The following is a 19,188-nucleotide window of genomic DNA, read 5'->3' on the forward strand; positions in this document are numbered from 1 at the left end:
ACTGTACAATGTCAGTAAATTTAACACTGATATAATACTTTTATGTAAATTAACATTCATATTCCATTTTTGTGAAGTGACCCAATAATGTCCTCTATAGTGTCTAATCCTGGCTTTAGACACTGAGGATCTCAAAAGCTGCCTTCATGCTTCCCTAAATGCCTCCAAGTCCACTGGTGATTTCACTACTGGGCCTTCCCATGCCTCTCTGCTCAACGATGCTTACACGAAAAACATTTTACATAATAGCTTTTAAAGGGAGTACAGCTACTTTGGCAATAATAATAATAATAATACAGATAATAGATTTTTTTTTTCCTGCAGCTATCAAACGTTTCAATTTTTTTGTCGAGCTGCATTTAATGATGTCCTGAAAATATAATTAGTGGTAGTCCTGTTTTACAAGAATCATTTTTCCTCAAGCTTTTCTCTCTCTCCACTAATTTCCCCTTTCAAAATAAAAAAGGAGTTTCAGAAGCAGCGGAAAGTAGACATAAATTCCTTGCAAGTCCCTATAATTCTCTGACTTTACCCATTGGATATGGATATGATTTACAATGCTAGTCTTTGAGCAGTTGTCTTAATTAATGCCTTCAGGAGTCGGGGTATAAATATGATGCTAAAACATTTTAAACCATAGTTGTAAAATACAAAGAGTGGCCTGATTCACTGCCTTAGTGAAGCCAGAGCACTGCTGTGTCTAATGTCAATAATTAGTAGCTTGCTTAATGTTTATGGAAAATGTGCCAACATTTTGGGCCTATGAGGCCCAATGAGTTCATAACGATGAAGCAAATAAAAGCACTTTATCCTTTTTTATACTTGGCTTTATCCTTCGCAGCCAGGGCTCTGATGGAATTTAGAAATTCATCTCACATAATCTGCCGTATTCTTTCTGCCAAAATCATAAACAGAGGAGCTAAAAATATGACATTAATACTGTTGACAAGAACCACAGAGACATTAAGAACACACACACACTCAGGAAGCAACCACGCTTCTGGTCGTCCCCAGCTTCTTCCCTACTTTGAGAGCATCCCCCCAGCCCCCCGCCACGGAATTAAAAAGCCCATGGCGGGGAGTGGGAGGGATGAAATGGGTGAAGGGGATCAAAAGGTAAAGCTTCCAGTTATAAAATAAATAAGTCCTGGGATGTAATGTACAGCATGGCATTACACAGTTACAGTAATAATATAGTTAGTAATACTGTATTGCATATTTGAAAGTTGCTAAGAGAATAGAGCTTAAAAGTTCTCATCACAAGAGGAAAATAACTTGTAACTCTGTGTAGTGATGGTTGTTAACTAGATTTGTTGTGATGATCATTTTGTAATATATATAAACATTGAATCATTGTACACCTGAAACTAATAATTTTTTTGTTTTTTTAAATTTATTTTTTATACAGCAGGTTCTTATTAGTTATCTACTTTATACATATTAGTGTATATATGTCAATCCCAATCTCCCAATTCATCCCACCACCACCCCCTACCCTTGGTGTCCATACGTTTGTTCCCCCCTTGGTGTCCATACGTTTGTTCTCTACATCTGTGTCTCTATTTCTGCCTTGCAAACTGTGAAACTAATATAAGGTTATATGTCAATTATATATCAATAAAAACAAACCTAAAGCCCACAGAACTGAAACATGACAGAAGATACCTCGTACCTACACTGATTAATCATTTGTGGATGGACCAGACATCATTTCCTTATCCCCTTTACCTTGGCAAACAGGGTTTATTGTTTAACTGAGATATGAACCAGGTTAAAATAAATAAGTAAATAAGGCCACTGCTGGGGGAGAGGGTATGGGGTTGGACTGATGAAAAGAGACAATTCCCACAGGAAGAGGGTTTCCTAAGTGACTAAACTGACACCAGAGCTGTCACACGGTGGAATGACTAACAGCTCCCACACAACCCTGACCATCACAAATTCAAGATCTCACACTTCCCTTCGAAAATGCCTCCATACCTTCACTTTGTAGGTTCTGTAGTCTGCTCTGCCCTGAGAGCAAAAAAAAAAAACAAAAAAAAACAACAAGAAAAACCCCACCTCAGGGCTTCCCTGGTGGCGCAGTTGAGAGTCCGCCTGCTGATGCAGGGGATGCGGGTTCGTGCCCCGGCCCGGGAAGATCCCACATGCCGCAGAGCGGCTGGGCCTGTGAGCCATGGCCGCTGAGCCTGCGCGTCCAGAGCCTGTGCTCCGCAACGGGAGAGGCCACAACAGTGAGAGGCCCGCGTACCGCAAAAAAACCCAAAAAAAAACAAAACCCACCTCAGAGGCCAGTGTTGTGTCCAAATGGAACTTTAACAGGGGTTCTGGGATGCCCTGATTCATGAGGTCTTTAAGAGGGTGGCTCTTTTACTCTCTAATTAGTAGTTCAGAGCCCTTATGGCTTCTGTCCCACCAGAGCAGCCACTGGCAAAACTGGGCTCTTCCTTTTTGCCACTTTGGTGTCAGCTTATAAAAGTGGGCAGCTCCACTTCTGAGCAGCTTGGGGAGGGGCTCCACACAGCCGAGACTGAACCACATCAATCCTGTGGGAATGAAGACCTGGTATGAACTGGGTGTCCTTCGTCTTCCCCGAGGGAGGCAGTGGTTAAGAGCGGGGGCGCCCTGCAGCCTGCAGCCTTCGTAGTAATCCTGGCTCTGCTGCTTGCTTGGTGGCGTGACTTTTGCTGCCACCCGGATTTCTTTATGTTCTACAGAGTCAGTAGCAGTGCCTCCTTCCCAGAGCTGGGAAGAGTACCTGAGTTAATACATGGGAAGTTCCTACACAAGAGCCTGGCACACAGTAAGTGTACCCGATCATTACTACTCAGCAAACGAGGCCTGATTCAACTAATGACGAGAAAGCACACGGGTTTCCCATTTCTAGACACTAGCAAAATAAAAACTAAACTGCTGAAATAATAAGGAAATGAGACTCATTTTATTTAAAGAAAATCTTTATAAAGAAAATCTTTATAAAGAAAATCTTTATAAAAACTGGTTAACTCATAACCCACCAGTGGGCTCCCAGGCTTCGGTTCCCCCATTCCGCACTCTCTGTCTTGAGAACTGGTGGACTGTCACCCAAGTCTCTGCGCGCCTTCTGAAATCTCCCCAATTCACTCATTCCTGCCGCAAGTATTTACTGCACCCCTACTGTGTACCTGGCAAGCTACAGGCACTTGGGATAGAACACTGAATGAAACACAAAAGACGCTGGGCCTTGTGGAATTTACATTCTAACAGGGAAATTAGATAATAAACGATAACAATAATAAATTAATAAGTGACATAATAAACTAGAAAGTAAATGCCATGGAGAGAGGCAGAGCAGGGCAGGGGTAAGGAGTGCTGGGTAGGGCTGGGTGAGTGGCGGTTTTAAACAGGAACTTCAGGGAAGGCCTGAGCACCCATCATGAGCCCCTCCAGTCTCAACCCCTCACTCAGAAGGGTCCACCCAGACCCTGAGTCCACCCAGAAGGACAGGGGTCAAAATGCCCAAGTCCCCTTGGTGACAGTCGTGCAGCAGCCCAGCAGGGATGGAAGGAGGCGAGATCCACACCGGGTGTGCGTGGGGCTCACCCCAGCTCACAGCCTCCCTTCTCACAGAAGACGACGTGTGTTGTAACAGCTCCATGGTTGCAACTTCCAGGATCCCTGCAGGGGACATGCCATTTACAGGAGTCACCTTGACTTCTTCAAGGCCTCGCTGGGAAAGTGAGATCTGAGCGAAGACCTGAGAGAGGTGCAGCTGGCCTTCCGGACGGCCAGGAGCAGAATATTCCAGGCAGAGGAAAGGCCCAGCGCCAGTGCCAAGGCGTGGCCTCGCCTGCTCGGGAGCAGGGGGAGCACGGGCGCCGCGGGAGGAGGGTGCAGGTCACCAAGGGCCTCACGGGCTACTGCTGGAGGCTGGCTTTCATTATGATGGAAAAGGGCAGCCATGGCAGGGTCCTGAGCAGAGTGACATGATCTGACTTGGGTTTTAGGAGGCCCCCTCTGCCAGCTGGGAGGCTACTGCAGTCATACCCCTGGGGACGAGCAGTGAGTGCTCAAGATGAGTTCCGGTTTTGGGAAAGCGTTTACAATGCTACAGTTTATAAAACCCTACGATATACCCTATAGAACAGGCACCAAATATCCAGGCATTTATCACAACTTAAGTTGTGCAACATCAACAGCAACTAAGAGACATTCTGGGATCAACAGCATCTGCTCTTGGTTCCAAGGGGACGGCTGAAGGAGGATGAGGCGGTGACAAGAGCTGTGAGTCAGCCGGTGTCCCTCCCAGCCTACTCCCAGCTCGGGGTCATCACACAGTGTGCTGACCGGCTCTGCCCTGCAAAAATATGCCAGGGAGCAACACCGACAGCCAGGGTCCAGAGCCCCAGTGCCGGAGGCTTCCCTGACCGGTGGCCACTGAGATGGGCGAGTGGGCCTGACTCAGCCGAGCATGTCCAGCCAGTGTGCGCATTCAAGAACTGAGCTACTTCTGCCCTGGTTACTGTCCCTGCTGGAGATGATGTGCTTATTTTTAGCCATCATGTGATTCTCCAATATTTTCCAGGCTCTGCTTGAGTCACTCTGGTTTTGGAGAATTTTTCAGAGGGAAAAAAAAAATGCAGGAAAGAACTCCTCATCTTAAAATTAGCTCAAATATTAAAAATTCTGATGTGTAAGAAGTTACACGAACATGGTATATATTTCTTTCGATAAGCTGACTTTTCACACCTCTCACACCCTGGTAGAGAATTAAGTGTGCTTTGAAACGCATTAGGTGCCAAACAATTACTATCTTAGTTCAAATTCCTGTTTTTAAATTGTTCTCAGAGCAATTTTTCTCTAGAAACAGTGAGGTTCCCTCACCCCCGTGAAAACAAGATGCACCAGAATCCCAACAATAATTGAGGGGAACACTCCCTTGCCTGTTTGCTGCAGCAGTAAGGAAAGCTGGTGATTGAAAGAGTCCAACAAACTGAGACAGCCTGCTGAGAATAAAGACACACAGGCATCACCATGACAACAACATCACTGTGTCATGCATTCCTGGCATACATCAGTCATTTAAGCAAAAAGCTTACGAACTGAAGACGGCCATTTCAGGGGAACACAACTATTTAGTTCCTTTATGATGTTCAGAGTCCTGCTGATTCCATTGGCAAGACCAAGTGTTTCAGGTTGTTTTGCTGATGGTGGGAAGTCTGCTGTGCTCCACTAACACTACCTTACCGGGACTCCCTTGCAAAGAGAGACAGTCTGAGGCCACAGAGCCGCTGGAGCTCGGGGAGGTGAGAATCAGAGCTGAGCCCCACTGGAATCATCCACTCTACTCTACTCCAGCTGGCTCCCGCTCCAGGTTTTCTGCTTCCCCCAACCATTGACCAAGCCAGAAACTGTGCATCATTTATCCTTGGCTTCCCCTGTCCTTCACCTCTCATATCCCATCACCATCAAGTCTTGTTGACTAAACCTGCTTAAAAGTCTCTATAACCCACATGGCCATGACCTTTATTCAGGCCACCTCCACTCCTACATGTTTGGCTGCAACAGCTTCTTAGCTGTTGTACTTAAAACCTTTCAGTGGGCTTCCCTGGTAGCGCAGTGGTTGAGAGTCCGCCTGCCGATGCAGGGGATACGGGTTCGTGCCCCAGTCCGGGAAGATCCCACATGCCGCGGAGCAGCTAGGCCTGTGAGCCATGGCCGCTGAGCCTGCGCGTCCGGAGCCTGTGCTCTGCAACGGGAGAGGCCACAACAGTGAGAGGCCCGCGTACCGCAAAAAACAAAAACAAAAAACCTTTCAGTGACTCCCCAGAGTCCCCATGGTAAACTGTAAACGTCTGTGACTACAGAACTTAAGGTGACTGCGACATCTTCACTTCCTGCTATTCCCACCTTTGTGCAGTCCTCTCCCCTGGAATGTGGGTGGGACCTGGGGCTTGCTTCTAACCAACAGAATATGGGAAAGGGGATGGGATGTGACTCCCCTCATACGGAACCCAATTCAAAGGGAGTATAGAAAACTCTTCAGGTCAAAACTCTTTTCTATTCCTGCCCAACATACCAAGGGACAAAAAAAGGCACCAATGATAAAGAAAAATAGGCTCACTGGTGATCTGTGATGTTCTGCTCATGGAAACTGAAATAAATGGTAAGTTATGGCCTATCTGAGGTTTGACAAGTTTTATGGTGAGGCTGAGAAGCTAAATGCCAAGTTATTATATCTATGGAGAGAAAAGGAACGATCCATCACAGGAACACGTGCGGTTGAGTTGCAGAGCTGGTTAATAGTTCAGCATGTAAAGGGAGCAGCTATATAAGAATGACCCAGTGCTGGTTATGAAAGGACCCGGCATTGTTTAAAAAAGGGCTAGGATGGCTTGCTTCCCAGGTGCAGCTGGGGCAACAATGGAGGCCCTTACCCTCTTCTGCAAAGTCCGCTGTGAGGGCACAGAGTATGACATGCTGAAATTCGGGCCAGTTTTGTCTGAAGCACTTACTCTTCACTTTGTAATCACCCAGACCATTAACTCAGAGAATTATCTGAATTGAAGGATTAAGAAATCAGAGATAAGTAATCCCACTAACCTAGGGCTCAGTTTTCTGGGCCTTATACACATTTCTGCTTCGGGGCTGATAAGAGGCCTGGAACAAGTGGCTTAACGTTTCCTGCATTTACAAACATATATCAAATATAGTGACTCTCACCCAAGAGCCTATTGCAAGGATGACGGGAATGTTTTTGAACATTTAAAAATTATTGCTCTTGGGACTTCCCTGGTGGTGCAGTGGTTAAGAATCTGCCTGTCAATGCAGGGGACACAGGTTTGATCCCTGGTCCGAGAAGATCCCACATGCCGCGGAGCAAGTAAGCCCGTGCGCCACAACTACTGAGCCTGCGCTCTAGAGCCTGCGAGCTACAACTACTGAGGCCGGCGTGCCTAGAGCCCATGCTCCGCAACAAGAGAAGCCACCGCAATGAGAAGCCCATGCACCACAACGAAGAGTAGTCCCCGCTCACGGCAACTAGAGAAAGCCCATGTGCAGCAACAAAGACCCAACGCAGCCAAAAATAAATAAATAAATTTATCTTTAAAAAACCCTTAAAAAAATAAAAAATAAATAAAAATTATTGCTCTTTAAAAAAATAAATGCCATTTGAATAGAACAGCATGTGCTGTTTCAAACCTTTACAACAGTGGTCGCCAACTTTTTTGGCACCAGGGACCGGTTCCGTGGAAGACAATTTTTCCACGGACTGGGGGAGGGGGGGATGGTTTAGCAGTAATGTGACACTGGGGAGCGATGGGGAGCGGCTGTAAATACAGATGAAGCTTCGCCTGCCTGCCGCTCGCCTGCCGCTCACCTCCTGCTGTGCAGCCCGGTTCCTAACAGGCCACGGACTGCTACCAGTCTGTGGCCCGGGGGTTGGGGACCCCTGCTTTATAACACTGGAGGGCCTTTTATTTCCTCCATTCAGTATGCAATTTGAATTTCGTTTGTGAAAATTTACGCGGTTCAGTATAGTGTGGGGAGCAGATAAGAACATAACATAAGACCATATCCATGATATTTGAGAGGGGCAATATAATAATATAATGGTTAGAGAGCATCGGGCTCTGGAATCACAGGGTTCCCTATTTCCAGTGTGTGACCCTGACAAGTTGCTGAACCTCTCTGTGCCTCAGTTTCCTCAACTTTAAAATAGGGGTGTAATGGGAACTCTCTACCATTTAGGATTGTTGTGAAGCTAAACTGAGCTAACACAGGCTAAGTGTTTAGAACAATAGCTGGCATTTAGTATGTATTCAATACTTACTCCCTCTACATTTTAAATGTTTTCCTTTTCCCTAACTTCCATTAAAAATTCTATTCATATTAGATTTAGATTTTGAGAGTTACACAACAATAACACCACAACATTTTGTAGGTTTTGATCTCCAAGCTTGAAAAAATTCCGATTTTTAAAAAAACGAAACTCTGACATATTTTGATCCCCCAAAGCCAAAACAATTAAAAATTATAAACTGAATTAGTAAATTGTCTGTCAAAGGTGCTGTTTCCTTAAGCAAACTCATTGTGATGGAAATGAAAAATGCAGGGCTCTTCCTTGGAAGAAGCCCTTGGCCTCTTACACAGGCACTGCCAGAAGATTCCTATCTGAAGCTCCTGAATTCTTCATGACTCTTTGCTCCTCTCTGTGCCCAATATTCCAAACTCATAGATACTCAGTCTCCTGGCAAGGCAGAGCACTGCTCATATGTGATGCTGTGGTTTTATCAGTGTTATAGATACGGAAATGCCGTTTTAATTATTCTTCGAGGAGAAAAGTATCCCAACGCCTATCTTATATATTTCACATACGATAGATGTGTAACTGGAGGAACAAAACCACCAATACCCCTCCTCTCCTTCTAGGGAGTAGGGAATGTCATCTAAGAATTTAATTAATTGGACCATCATAATTTTTTCCCATTTTCTCCAGGCCTACTTGTAGCTAAGGGTGTAGCCATTAACTGGTATGCAGCTTAGCAATGGGATGGTTTCTCAACATGAACAGGCCAAGGGCATGCAATGCTGATATAGGGCAGGGACTGAGTGAAAGATACATTGTTCAGATAATAAGGAGACGTGCTAACACCTATTTGAAAAGAAGTCTTGTTAATTACGGGACTGGTAAGAAAAATGCATTTCTTCCTTGTTATGAGTTGATATTGCATGATCTTTTAAAATTAACATTGGATCCTTGAAGTAAGTAGGTATAGGGATAGTACAGTATGTGGTTAGGTGACTGGGGACTGTGAGACAGCAGTACCAGGCAGATATACACTGGGAAGTTGTAAGAATAAATAGCCCTGACTTCTCTTTGATGGAGAGATCATGAAGGGACCAGAAAGGTGGCACTGCCTGTGCCTATCCTAACAGGGTTCTGGAAAGTAAATGCCATTATGGACTGCTTAAGTCTAAAGAGAAGACATGGGAAATATTCATTTCTTAGAGTAAATGATAGCTTTGGGGTGAGACTAACATTTATGTTTAAAGGGTGGAGTTTCTCAAAAGATAAATGAAGATTTGCATCCTGGCAATAATAAGGAAAAAGGTCTTGTATAATGGTACAGGCTTGAGGCCAAGGTTAGAACCCTTGAGTGAAATATAACTTTTTGAGTACTTTTTACTTGGACTCTGAGTTAATACCTGTTACATCAGAAACATCAACACTCTGCAGAGCAATATAACAAAATCCAGAGTCTCCATAATATAACATCACAATGTCTAGGACACAATCCAAAATTACTCAACATATGAAGAGTCAGGAAATGGTGGAATTAGCAGACAAGAACTTTAAAGCAGCTATCATAACCATTCCCAGTCAGGTAAAGTATGCTCATAATAAATGAAAGATAGGCAATCTCAAGAGAGAAAGAAAAAAAATTAAAACTGAAAAAAAAAAAGTTGAAATTTAAAAAATGCTCAGTAGTAGAATGTAGATGACAGAGGAAGAAGAGGGCTAACTTGAAGATACATTAATAGAAACCATCTAAACAATAGAGAGAATACTGGAAAAAAATGAGCCTCAGGGACCTGAGGGATAATTTCAAAAGCTCTAACATATGGAAAAATGAAGTCCCAGAAAAATAGGATAGAGAGAATGGAGCTGAAAGAAACTTGACAAAATAATGGCTGAAAATCTCCCAAATGTGGTAAAAGACATAAACTTATAGATTTAAGAAGTCTAATGAACTCCAAAACAAGATAAGTTCAAAGAGAACATCATAGCCACACTACTGAAACCCACAGATAAAGAGTCTTGACTGCATCCAGAGAAAAACAACTTATCATTATAGGGGAAGGTGATTAGAATGAGTATGCATTTCTTATCTCTAGAGGTCACAGATAGTGGAAAGATATCTTTAACAGGAGGGAGGGGGGAATAAAAGATCAGTCTGAATTCTTTACCTAGGAAAATTTTCTTTAAGAATGAAGGCGAGGGGCTTCCCTGGTGGTGCAGTGGTTGAGAGTCCGCCTGCCGATGCAGGGGACACGGGTTCGTGCCCCGGTCCGGGAAGATTCCACATGCCGCGGAGCGGCTGCGCCCGTGAGCCATGGCCACTGAGTCTGCGCATACGGAGCCTGTGCTCCGCAACAGGAGAGGCCGCAACAGTGAGAGGCCCGCGTACCACAAAAAAAAAAAAAAAAAAAAAATTGAAGGTGAGGTCTTCCCTGGTGGCACAGTGGTTAAGAATCCATCTGCCAATGCAGGTGACACAGGTTCAAGCCCTGGTCCAGGAAGATCCCACATGCCGCGGAGCAACTAAGCCTGTGCCTCACAACTGCTGAGCCTACGCTCTAGAGCCTGCGAGCCACAACTACTGAAGCCCGCGCTCTACAACAAGAGAAGCCACCGGCAACGAGAGGCCCGTGCATTGCAAGGAAGAGTAGCCCCCGCTCACCGCAACTAGAGAAAGCCCGCACACAGCAATGAAGACCCAACGCAGCCATAAATAAACAAATAATTAATTAAATTTAAAAAAAAAGTGTACTTTGATGCACAGAAGTTTAAAAAACAAAAGAATGAAGGTGAAATAAAGACATTCATAGAAAAAGGAAAACTAAAAGAATTTGTTGCCATTGCACCTGCTCTACAAGAAATGCTGAAGAAAGTTATTCAGTCTCAAGAGAAATTAAATTAGTAGGGAACTCAGATGTTCAGGAATGAATGAAGAACACTGGAAATGGTAAAAATATGAAAAATAAATAAGTTTTTTCTCTTAATATCTTTAAAATTCATATGACTATTTAAAGCAGCATTGCCTAATAGAAATATAATGGGAACCATGTAAGTAAACATTTTCTAGTAGCCACATTAAAAAAAATCTTGAGATGAATTTTAATATATATGCAAAATGTACACAATATATGCAAATTATAATTTCTATGTGTAATCAATATAAAAATTATTAACTAGTTTTATATTTTTTCCCATACCAAGTCTTCTAAATTCAGCACACATTGTGTACCTGCAGCACATTTCAAGGCAGAATAAGCACATTTCAAGTGCTCACAAGCCACGATATCAGACAGTGCTGATTTAAAACAAAAGTTATAACACTGCCTCGTGGGGTTTATAATGTAATACATATGACAGCCAAAACAAACGACAGTGGAGGGAAGGGTTGCCAGGGTTCCACATTTTACACGAAATATTAAGTACACTGTGAAAAGGTAAGAATATATACGGTAATCGTTAGAACAGCCACTGGAAAAGAAAATCAATGCAAAGCGGTACCGTTAAAAAGGCAATGGATAAATTAAGATGGAATGCTAAAAAATATTTTTAAAATTCAGAAGACAACAGGAAAAAAGAAACGGAGAAACAAAAAACAAAGGGGACAAGCAGAAAACAAATGATAGATCTAAATCCAACCAAATCAATAATTACATTAACAATGGACTGTACGCTCCAATGTCCAGAGATTATCAGAATGAATAAAAAATGCAAGACCCAATTACATGCTGTTTATAAGAGACACACTTTAAATATAAAGACAAAGATAGGTGGAAATTTACCTGTTATGGAGAAAGATACACCGCGCAAACAGTAAGCATAAGAAAGCTGGAGTGGCTATATTAATAATTAGATAAAATAGACTTCAAGACAAAGAGTATTACCAAAGATAAAGAGGGAAGCCTTATAAAATACAAAGGTCAATTCATCAGCATGACTCAACAATCAGAAATATCTATGCATCTAACAACAGAGCCCTAAATACAGGAAACAAAAATTGAGAGAATTAAAGGGACAAACCGGTAATTCCACAATAAATGTTAACACTCTCTTTGCAGCAATTGTTAGAATGAGACAACAACAACAAATCAGTAAAAACAGAGATGATCTGAATAACACCATCCACTACCTTGATACTGATATTTCTAAAACACCATACGACCAACAACTGCAGAATGCATATTCTTTTCAAGTGACACTGACCAAGGGAGACCACATTCTGGGCCAGAAAATCAAGATCAGAACAAGGATAAAAAACCCCACTGTAAACTGCTACATTGCATTGCTTCTCTTAAAAAAACCCCCCCAAAACCCCCAAACTTTTGGGGAAAGTAAAAGCAACTCTTCTTTCCGCAAAGGTGATAGGCGATGCTTACTTAAATTTCAGGTACTCAAAGAATATGCAAACACTGGTAAACAAATAAAATCAATAAACATAATCACTTTGTTAAGGTTGTACGAACAGCCTTAGAGAACCCAAAATTAAAGATAATTAAGAGTGAGAGTATTCATATACTCAATACAGTTTTTGAAAGTCGCTGTTAGGATTTATTTAAACCTCCATGTAGGAATTTAATTATGATCATTCAAATGCTTTATTCTATTCAATTCTAATTCTTAGGTTGCTTCCTTTTTGAAATCATTTTTCTAGTATTTCTACTAATCTTATTTTGAGGCTACAATGCCTAAAGGAAAGTCCCTAAGGAAAAGAGAAAGCTCAGAATCAATTTCCATAGCAACTCTAAATCCATCACACTATATTTGTATATGGGAGTTTGATTTCAATGCATTAATATATGTGGATTTGCAACATGTCTAAGCTGTGGTTGCTATAGGAACCGCAACCTCAAATTTCGTTTTAAGTTTAGTTAAGTGCTCACACATAAAAACTGATCCCGCTGACAGCTATCTCGAGTTGCAGATATGGCTCATAGCAATAAATCTATAAACATCATGACTCACGATGACATATGCACTTAATAGATATCTGTCATTATAAAAATGTGTATTTTAACATATGCTCCTTGTTGGGAGATCAAAAGCAATTCAAGATGCAATTCCTCAGGATGTAGATAGAATAAGACTTGCCAGGCAGCCATCCACCCTTAGCGACAGCCTCTGCTCACGCTGAAGCTTGTTACGGCCCAGGTAAGTCACCCAGACTTACACACAGACACGGGTTCACACAGACACGGGTTCTATGGCTTCTCTGAATCCACGGAATACTGGTGTCTATACTGAAATGGCAGAAAAATCTAGCACGTTTTATAGTCAGGACATGCAAATGACTTTTAATATTAGTTTAAGGATATATTTGGAGAGAGAGAAAGCCACTGCAAAATGAACCAAATATCCCAAAGCCAAAAGGAAAAAATAATTAAAGACCATCTCCTGTTTTCGATTACACCAGACGTTGCTTGTTTCCACTGATACAGACGATTAACGGCCAAGGCCTAGAGATGGGCACAGAAATTACTGCTGAATGCTACTGACCTGGCATCACTGGGAGATGACTGGCATAGATATGTGACTTTCCCAGACAGCTGACCCTCACCTCATTAAGCACTTTAATTTGTCTTAAATTTTGGATGGACACAATCAGACTTATGTACGACGAGGATGGTCTCGAATGGTTTCAGACCAGAGGCAGACAGGCTAGTTTAGAGACTGTAAAATAATTCATGGGAGAGATGATTATAAATAGAAAATTAAAATCTTAAGAATTAGAAGGGAACTCTGAGTGTATCGATTAGTACATTCTGGTGTCATACAGATCTTGAGGGCTACTGAGAGACACGGAGCTCTTTCATTCAGCAATAGAGATCTCAGGCTGCTGGACTATTTATAAGGTTTCATTAAGAGTTTTTGGCTCTTCTTTGACTGATGTTCACATTTTGTAGTGCTATCAGTATACTCCTTGCCCTAATAAGATACACGCTGAGAAACCATATCCCCATGTTTGTGATAATTATATCCAAGTCAAGAAAGAGCAAATAAAGGGGGGTCGAGAAGTACAAGTTTCCAGTTATAAACTAAATAGGTCATGCGGGTGTAAAGTACAGCATGGGGAATATAGTCAATAATATCGTATCAACTTTGTATGGTACAGATGGTAACTGGAATCATTGTGGTGATCATTTTGCAATGCGTACAAATGCCAAATCACTATGTTGTACACCTGAAACTAATACAATGTGGTGTGTCAATTAGATGTCAATTTTAAAAATAAATAAGTATATATAAAAGAAAGAGCAAACAGACTCTGGGTAAGTATTCTAGGAACTCTCCCTTGTGGAAAGAGTAAAGTGTTTGAATTTTACAGCACAGATTTTACAACACCTATTCTGACTTTTAGAAGACATTTTGACTTACACTTTCTTGGCTGTTTTCCCAAGAGTCGGATACATGACCTCCAGAAAAAAATGAGGTCTCATTGTATTTATAGGAGCCTTTCTCCTATTATAGCTTTTAAAACAATGTTCTACATGTGATGTATACCTTGCTAGAATTTTTTCAGTATAGTTTTACTACCCCACCATGTCCAAGAGTCAGAACATGTCTCCTAAAAAACCGTATGACTGGTTTGACTTCTGGAAATATCCTTCCTCCTTGATTAAGACCAATGAGGTAAACATGGTCGAGGTATCAGGAACACAAGCCTTGGCAATACTGTCTTCCAGAACATTAAAAACCAGATTTATGATCTGCTGACTTTAATGTGTTTCCTGAGCTTTGTCACCAGAGAAGTTAAGCTCTGGAAACAACGTATTTCTTTTCCAGGTTCATGGACATTCTTTCTATCAAAATGGCACAAGTTTCTCTGTGGCTTTTGTGAAAGACAGATGAGGGAATTCCTTGAAAATGAGGCCAAGGCAGCATAATGACAGTTCTGTTTGGGGGCGGGGTGGGGTTAGAATGGTTGGTGCCAATTTAAGGACACGTTATGACTGTAGAAGAAAAATGTTCTGAGGCCTGTCCGGTTCCACTGCTGAAAACTTGAAAAAGTAGCAGCTGAGTTTCAAGATGAATCTGTACATCATTAGCAGCTGCAGAAAAAGAGCTTGCGGTGAGAGCTACCAGCTGCTCTTGGTTTTCGTACCTTCCTGTCCCCCAACTCCATCTGCCTGTGTCTCCCCAGCTCTGAAGGAGACACACCACTCCCCTTCTCTATCCTGGTCCTAGAATAATGACACTTTCTGACAAAAGCTGAAGGCCTGTTTGAACTGCAATAAACTTTTGTTCCCCAAACTCCCTGTGGCTTCATTTTTACCCAAACTCTTCCCAGCACTTCTGTTCTGAAAAAAGGTAAACATTCCCTTTCCTCGCCAAACCTCTTTCGATGCCCTTGACCCCATTTTTTCCCTCCAGCCTCAGGGTCATTGTTCCACCAGTTTCCCCTCCTTTTTCCTATTATTCCTTCTCACGGACCTTTCTCCCATCTTACAAACCTGCTCCTTGTGCCGTGTCCTAAAAGCAAACAAAATCAAATCGAGGACAATACCGTTCTCTCCCCAAGCTTACTTCCTAAAGCAACTGTCAGCTTTTCCCCCGACACCAACAAAATGTTTTTATTTCCTCCACTTATTCTCCTGATTTGGAGAAGGTGGATCTCCTCTCGCATCACTTTCACGTTTGTGTGTCATGCCCTTGTTCATAAGCCGCTGCCATCTAGGTGTATGGATTCAGCATTTCTACAGGCCAATTCTCTAAAGAACTCTTAATCACCTCCCAGGAGCCAGATTTCTTTCTTTGGCCTATTTTCAGGCTTCATCCTATCTGATCTCTCCAACAATTAATACTCAGCGCTGTTGGTGATCCCTCTTTCTAAAAACGTCCTACTGTTTGTTCTCTGATGTTGAGCTGGTTTTTCCCCTGATGTTCCTCCTTTTCTCAGCTTCCTCTTTTTCCTCTTGCCTCTTAAATGTATGTATTCCCAAAGATCTGTGCTTCGTTTAAGCGTATTTATTCTATGGCGTTGAAGTTGGATTTTTATGCTGTCTCAGTTTCCTTTCTCCAATTCCTCAGCCCCCTCCTGGACCCATCATTCCACTGAGTGACCCCAAAGGACCCTTCCAGTCCTCGTTGTACTTCACTCCTCAGCAGATTTAGACACTGGTGACCGTTCTGCTCCCTTCCTTCTATTTCCCTGACACGTCATTCCTTCATTTCTTTCAATCTTTCTGGTGTCTTCCCTGGTCCTATGTAAGCCCTTCCTTTTCTACCAAAACATGAAATGTTCAAGTTCCTCAGGGACTCTACCCTTCTCACTGGGGACTCACTTCCAGCTTCAATTACCTGGATATGGAAGACTCACCAATGTTTACCTCCAGCCGACACTTCCTTGAGTTCCAGACACATGTCCACACAGTTTAGTATTAGTCTTGTTATAATCATTTCTAATAATTCTCATTGGAAGTTGGGCATAAATAAGGAATTTGCATTCTTACAGAATTAAGGCTGTTGACTTAACAAGTGTGAACACTGGTGTTCAGGATGGAAACACATGGTTTCTGAGGATTTCATCGTTTACCTCTGCAGTGTCACAGCTGATGTTTATACTAATGACCCTCATTGGACAAGAACACATTCTGCTTGGTAAAGTCTGTTTTCTACACAAGAATGTTTGTAATGTATTTTAGAAAGATTTTTCTCTAAAATAGTTAAAACATTTTTTAAAGTTCTAGGTATTTATCCTCAGTGACTTCACTTTGGGATGAAGTTGGCTAAGTGAGGTCTTGCTGAATGTCATCACATAGAAATTGGCACTGCCCACACAGGAGACAGGATGGCTATTTCATGAATTTCCTCTGAAGGATTATAGATGATGATCTATATTTAAAAGTGTAAATTGGTTCACAGTACGGCGCAGGAGGGCCTGTGAAAGTGACTCTAGGATTTCATTGTTACGGTACCTGCTGTCGGGGAGTTTGCATGGTGAGACTTCTTGGGCAGGTTGAAGATCTGTTCGCCGGGGTCGGGAGGAGGAATTGCATCTTGCCCTTGTCGTGCTTCTACGGGGTCATACTCCTTGCCATCGTAGTTAGCATCATAGAACTTCTTAAACCACTGAATAAAATCCAGGTTGTCCTGGAAACGCCCTTTCACGAGCTTTTCCACTGGAATTACCTGCAATATAAAATCACCTGGTGAGTCACGACCCTCAGCCTTGTTTGTATTGAATACAACTGAAGTGTTCCCTAAATATAACCTTACATCCGCAATTCATGTCTGCTGGCCTCTCCCCCAGTGTCTTAGCCAGTGGTACTCCAGAATTCATATAATTTTTCATTATATTAAAGAAAAATTAAAATGTCGTAGTTGGTTCTCCTGGAATATTTAATACATCTGAACAAACCACACGAAACAAGGAATACCCTGAGCTGTCAAGAGGGGCGGATCCTCTTCGTAGAATGTTTATTGCCAAAGCATATCCCCCCCAAAACATGGGTCTGGGATGTTGTGCTGTTTCAAGGTTGAAAGGTTTTCCTTATTTCTTTGTAACACTTGGTCTAGCTGTGTTGGAATAAGCTCTTAAAAGGACTGTAGCTCTTAGAGAGTACGAATGAATAAGACTCAAGTCAATGAAAACTCACACTAATCTAACGGTTCCTATGAAACAAAATGAGCTTTCATGGAGTGTCTTTACAATGTAGAGAGACAAGCATAAAATAAAAACAACTAACCACAATACAGGGCTCAGTAATTCATGGGTTAAACTGGAGCACAGTTAATGTGCCGGGGGGTACATGTCTTAAACAGGTTTCTTTTTGTATTTTGTAACTATCTTATCAAGACTGGGTGTAAATTAAGTGTTTTTAAAGGGCAGTCTAAAAAGCCAATCAGTATTCCCTTTCGAGGTCTTTCTTTTCATTGTACTATTTAAGTATTTTCATGTTTTCTGACTTATAAGTTTTGTTTATGCTGGTATTGTGATTGTTTTAGAAAGTGCCTTCTTGGAGCATAAGGCCCTTTAATTAACATGCTACTATATTTTGCTCTCTGCCAAACGTGAACATTTATAAACAGTTTTAGATGATGATGATGCATTAGCCATTCAAAGCAGGCACTTAACTTCTGTTGACTTAACTTAGCAATTCCTATCAAAATGAAAGTTCCGGGGTCATAAGTTCAAAATCTGAGGTGGCGAGGAAATATTTGCACATGTGCTTCCCACGTGCTGTCACAGGCTATGACAAACATGAACAGGGATCACTGTCTCTATACCAGGATCTTTGGGTAGAATCATAGCATATTAAGCTAGAGAGGCCAACAAAGGTCATAAAGGTCAGTGTTCCTCCAGTACAAGAATTTTATCTTCAAATTTCTTTTTTTCTTTTTTTGGGACACACCGTGGCTTGCAGGATCCCAGTTCCCTAACACAGGATTGAACCTGTGCCCTCGGCAGTGAAAGCTGGGAGTCCTAACCACTGGTCTGCCAGGGAATTCCCTATCTTCAAATTTCTTAACAATGGCTGACCCACTCTCTTGAGTGTACACTTCTACGGAGATATGGAGTCCCCAACTTTGTTACATAGCAAGTTCCGTCAATAAACCTATGAATGGGTGTTTCTTTCCTTTTTGATCTAGAAGCATGTATAGAAAAATGATACAGAAGTGTACAGAGAAGTGATGCTAATAAGGAAGAAGAATCTATATAACTCTGGTTTTGAATAAATACAGAAGGAGCTAATTGGAAATTAACCACAGCAAAGGATATCAAGTTGAAAAGGAGTCAAAAAATTAAAATGTTAAAGAGGATATATGTTTTGCAATAAAAATTGTGAGAAAATGAGAAGCCAAAATTTTCTTAATATTTTGATAAGAATGCTTTGATTTAGGAAGATATTAATGGCATAAATTAAAAAATATATACAGTTCAGCAAACTTTTCTTTCCTTTTTAACCTCTATCTCTTATAACCGAAAATTTAAATTTTTTTTTTTTTTTTTTTTTTTTTTTTTTTTTTGCGGTACGCGGGCCTCTCACTGCTGTGGCCTCTCCCGTTGCGGAGCACAGGCTCCGGACGCGCAGGCTCAGTGGCCATGGCTCACGGGCCCAGCTGTTCCACGGCATGTGGGATCTTCTCGGACCGGGGCACGAACCCTTGCATCGGCAGGCAGACTCTCAACCACTGCGCCACCGGGGAAGCCCCCAAATTTAAATTTTTATTTCCATAGCCTATTTATTGCTACTATCTATGAAAAGAAAACTTTCTATTTCTCCCCTGCTGTTTTTTCTCTTTTCCCGTATTCAAAATTCATTTCTTTCCAAACTGTTCACTCCAAGAGCTATATCCTAAATAAAGACTATGAACGTAATATGTACTTGAATAGCAGGAAACATGCAGAGCCTGAAGGGGCTTCAGCAATAGTCCTCTATGGGGGAAAAAGGACTCTAGTCTAACTTCAT

General features: G+C 41.9%; 1 protein-coding gene across 4 annotated transcripts in view; it reads right to left on the reverse strand.

Moving 5' to 3' along the window:
• The window catches only part of MAPRE2 (microtubule associated protein RP/EB family member 2), a 163,204-nt gene that overhangs the window by 19,729 nt on the left and 124,287 nt on the right, over positions 1 to 19,188 (reverse strand). For all 4 annotated transcript variants that reach the window (XM_079943253.1, XM_079943251.1, XM_079943250.1 and 1 more), the window contains one exon: positions 16,693 to 16,906. In XM_079943253.1, coding sequence (XP_079799379.1) covers positions 16,693 to 16,906 — 214 coding nt within the window. The remainder of the gene's footprint in view (positions 1 to 16,692; positions 16,907 to 19,188) is intronic.

Source organism: Stenella coeruleoalba (assembly GCF_951394435.1).
Source record: "Stenella coeruleoalba genome assembly, chromosome: 14".
Lineage (NCBI taxonomy): Eukaryota > Metazoa > Chordata > Mammalia > Artiodactyla > Delphinidae > Stenella > Stenella coeruleoalba.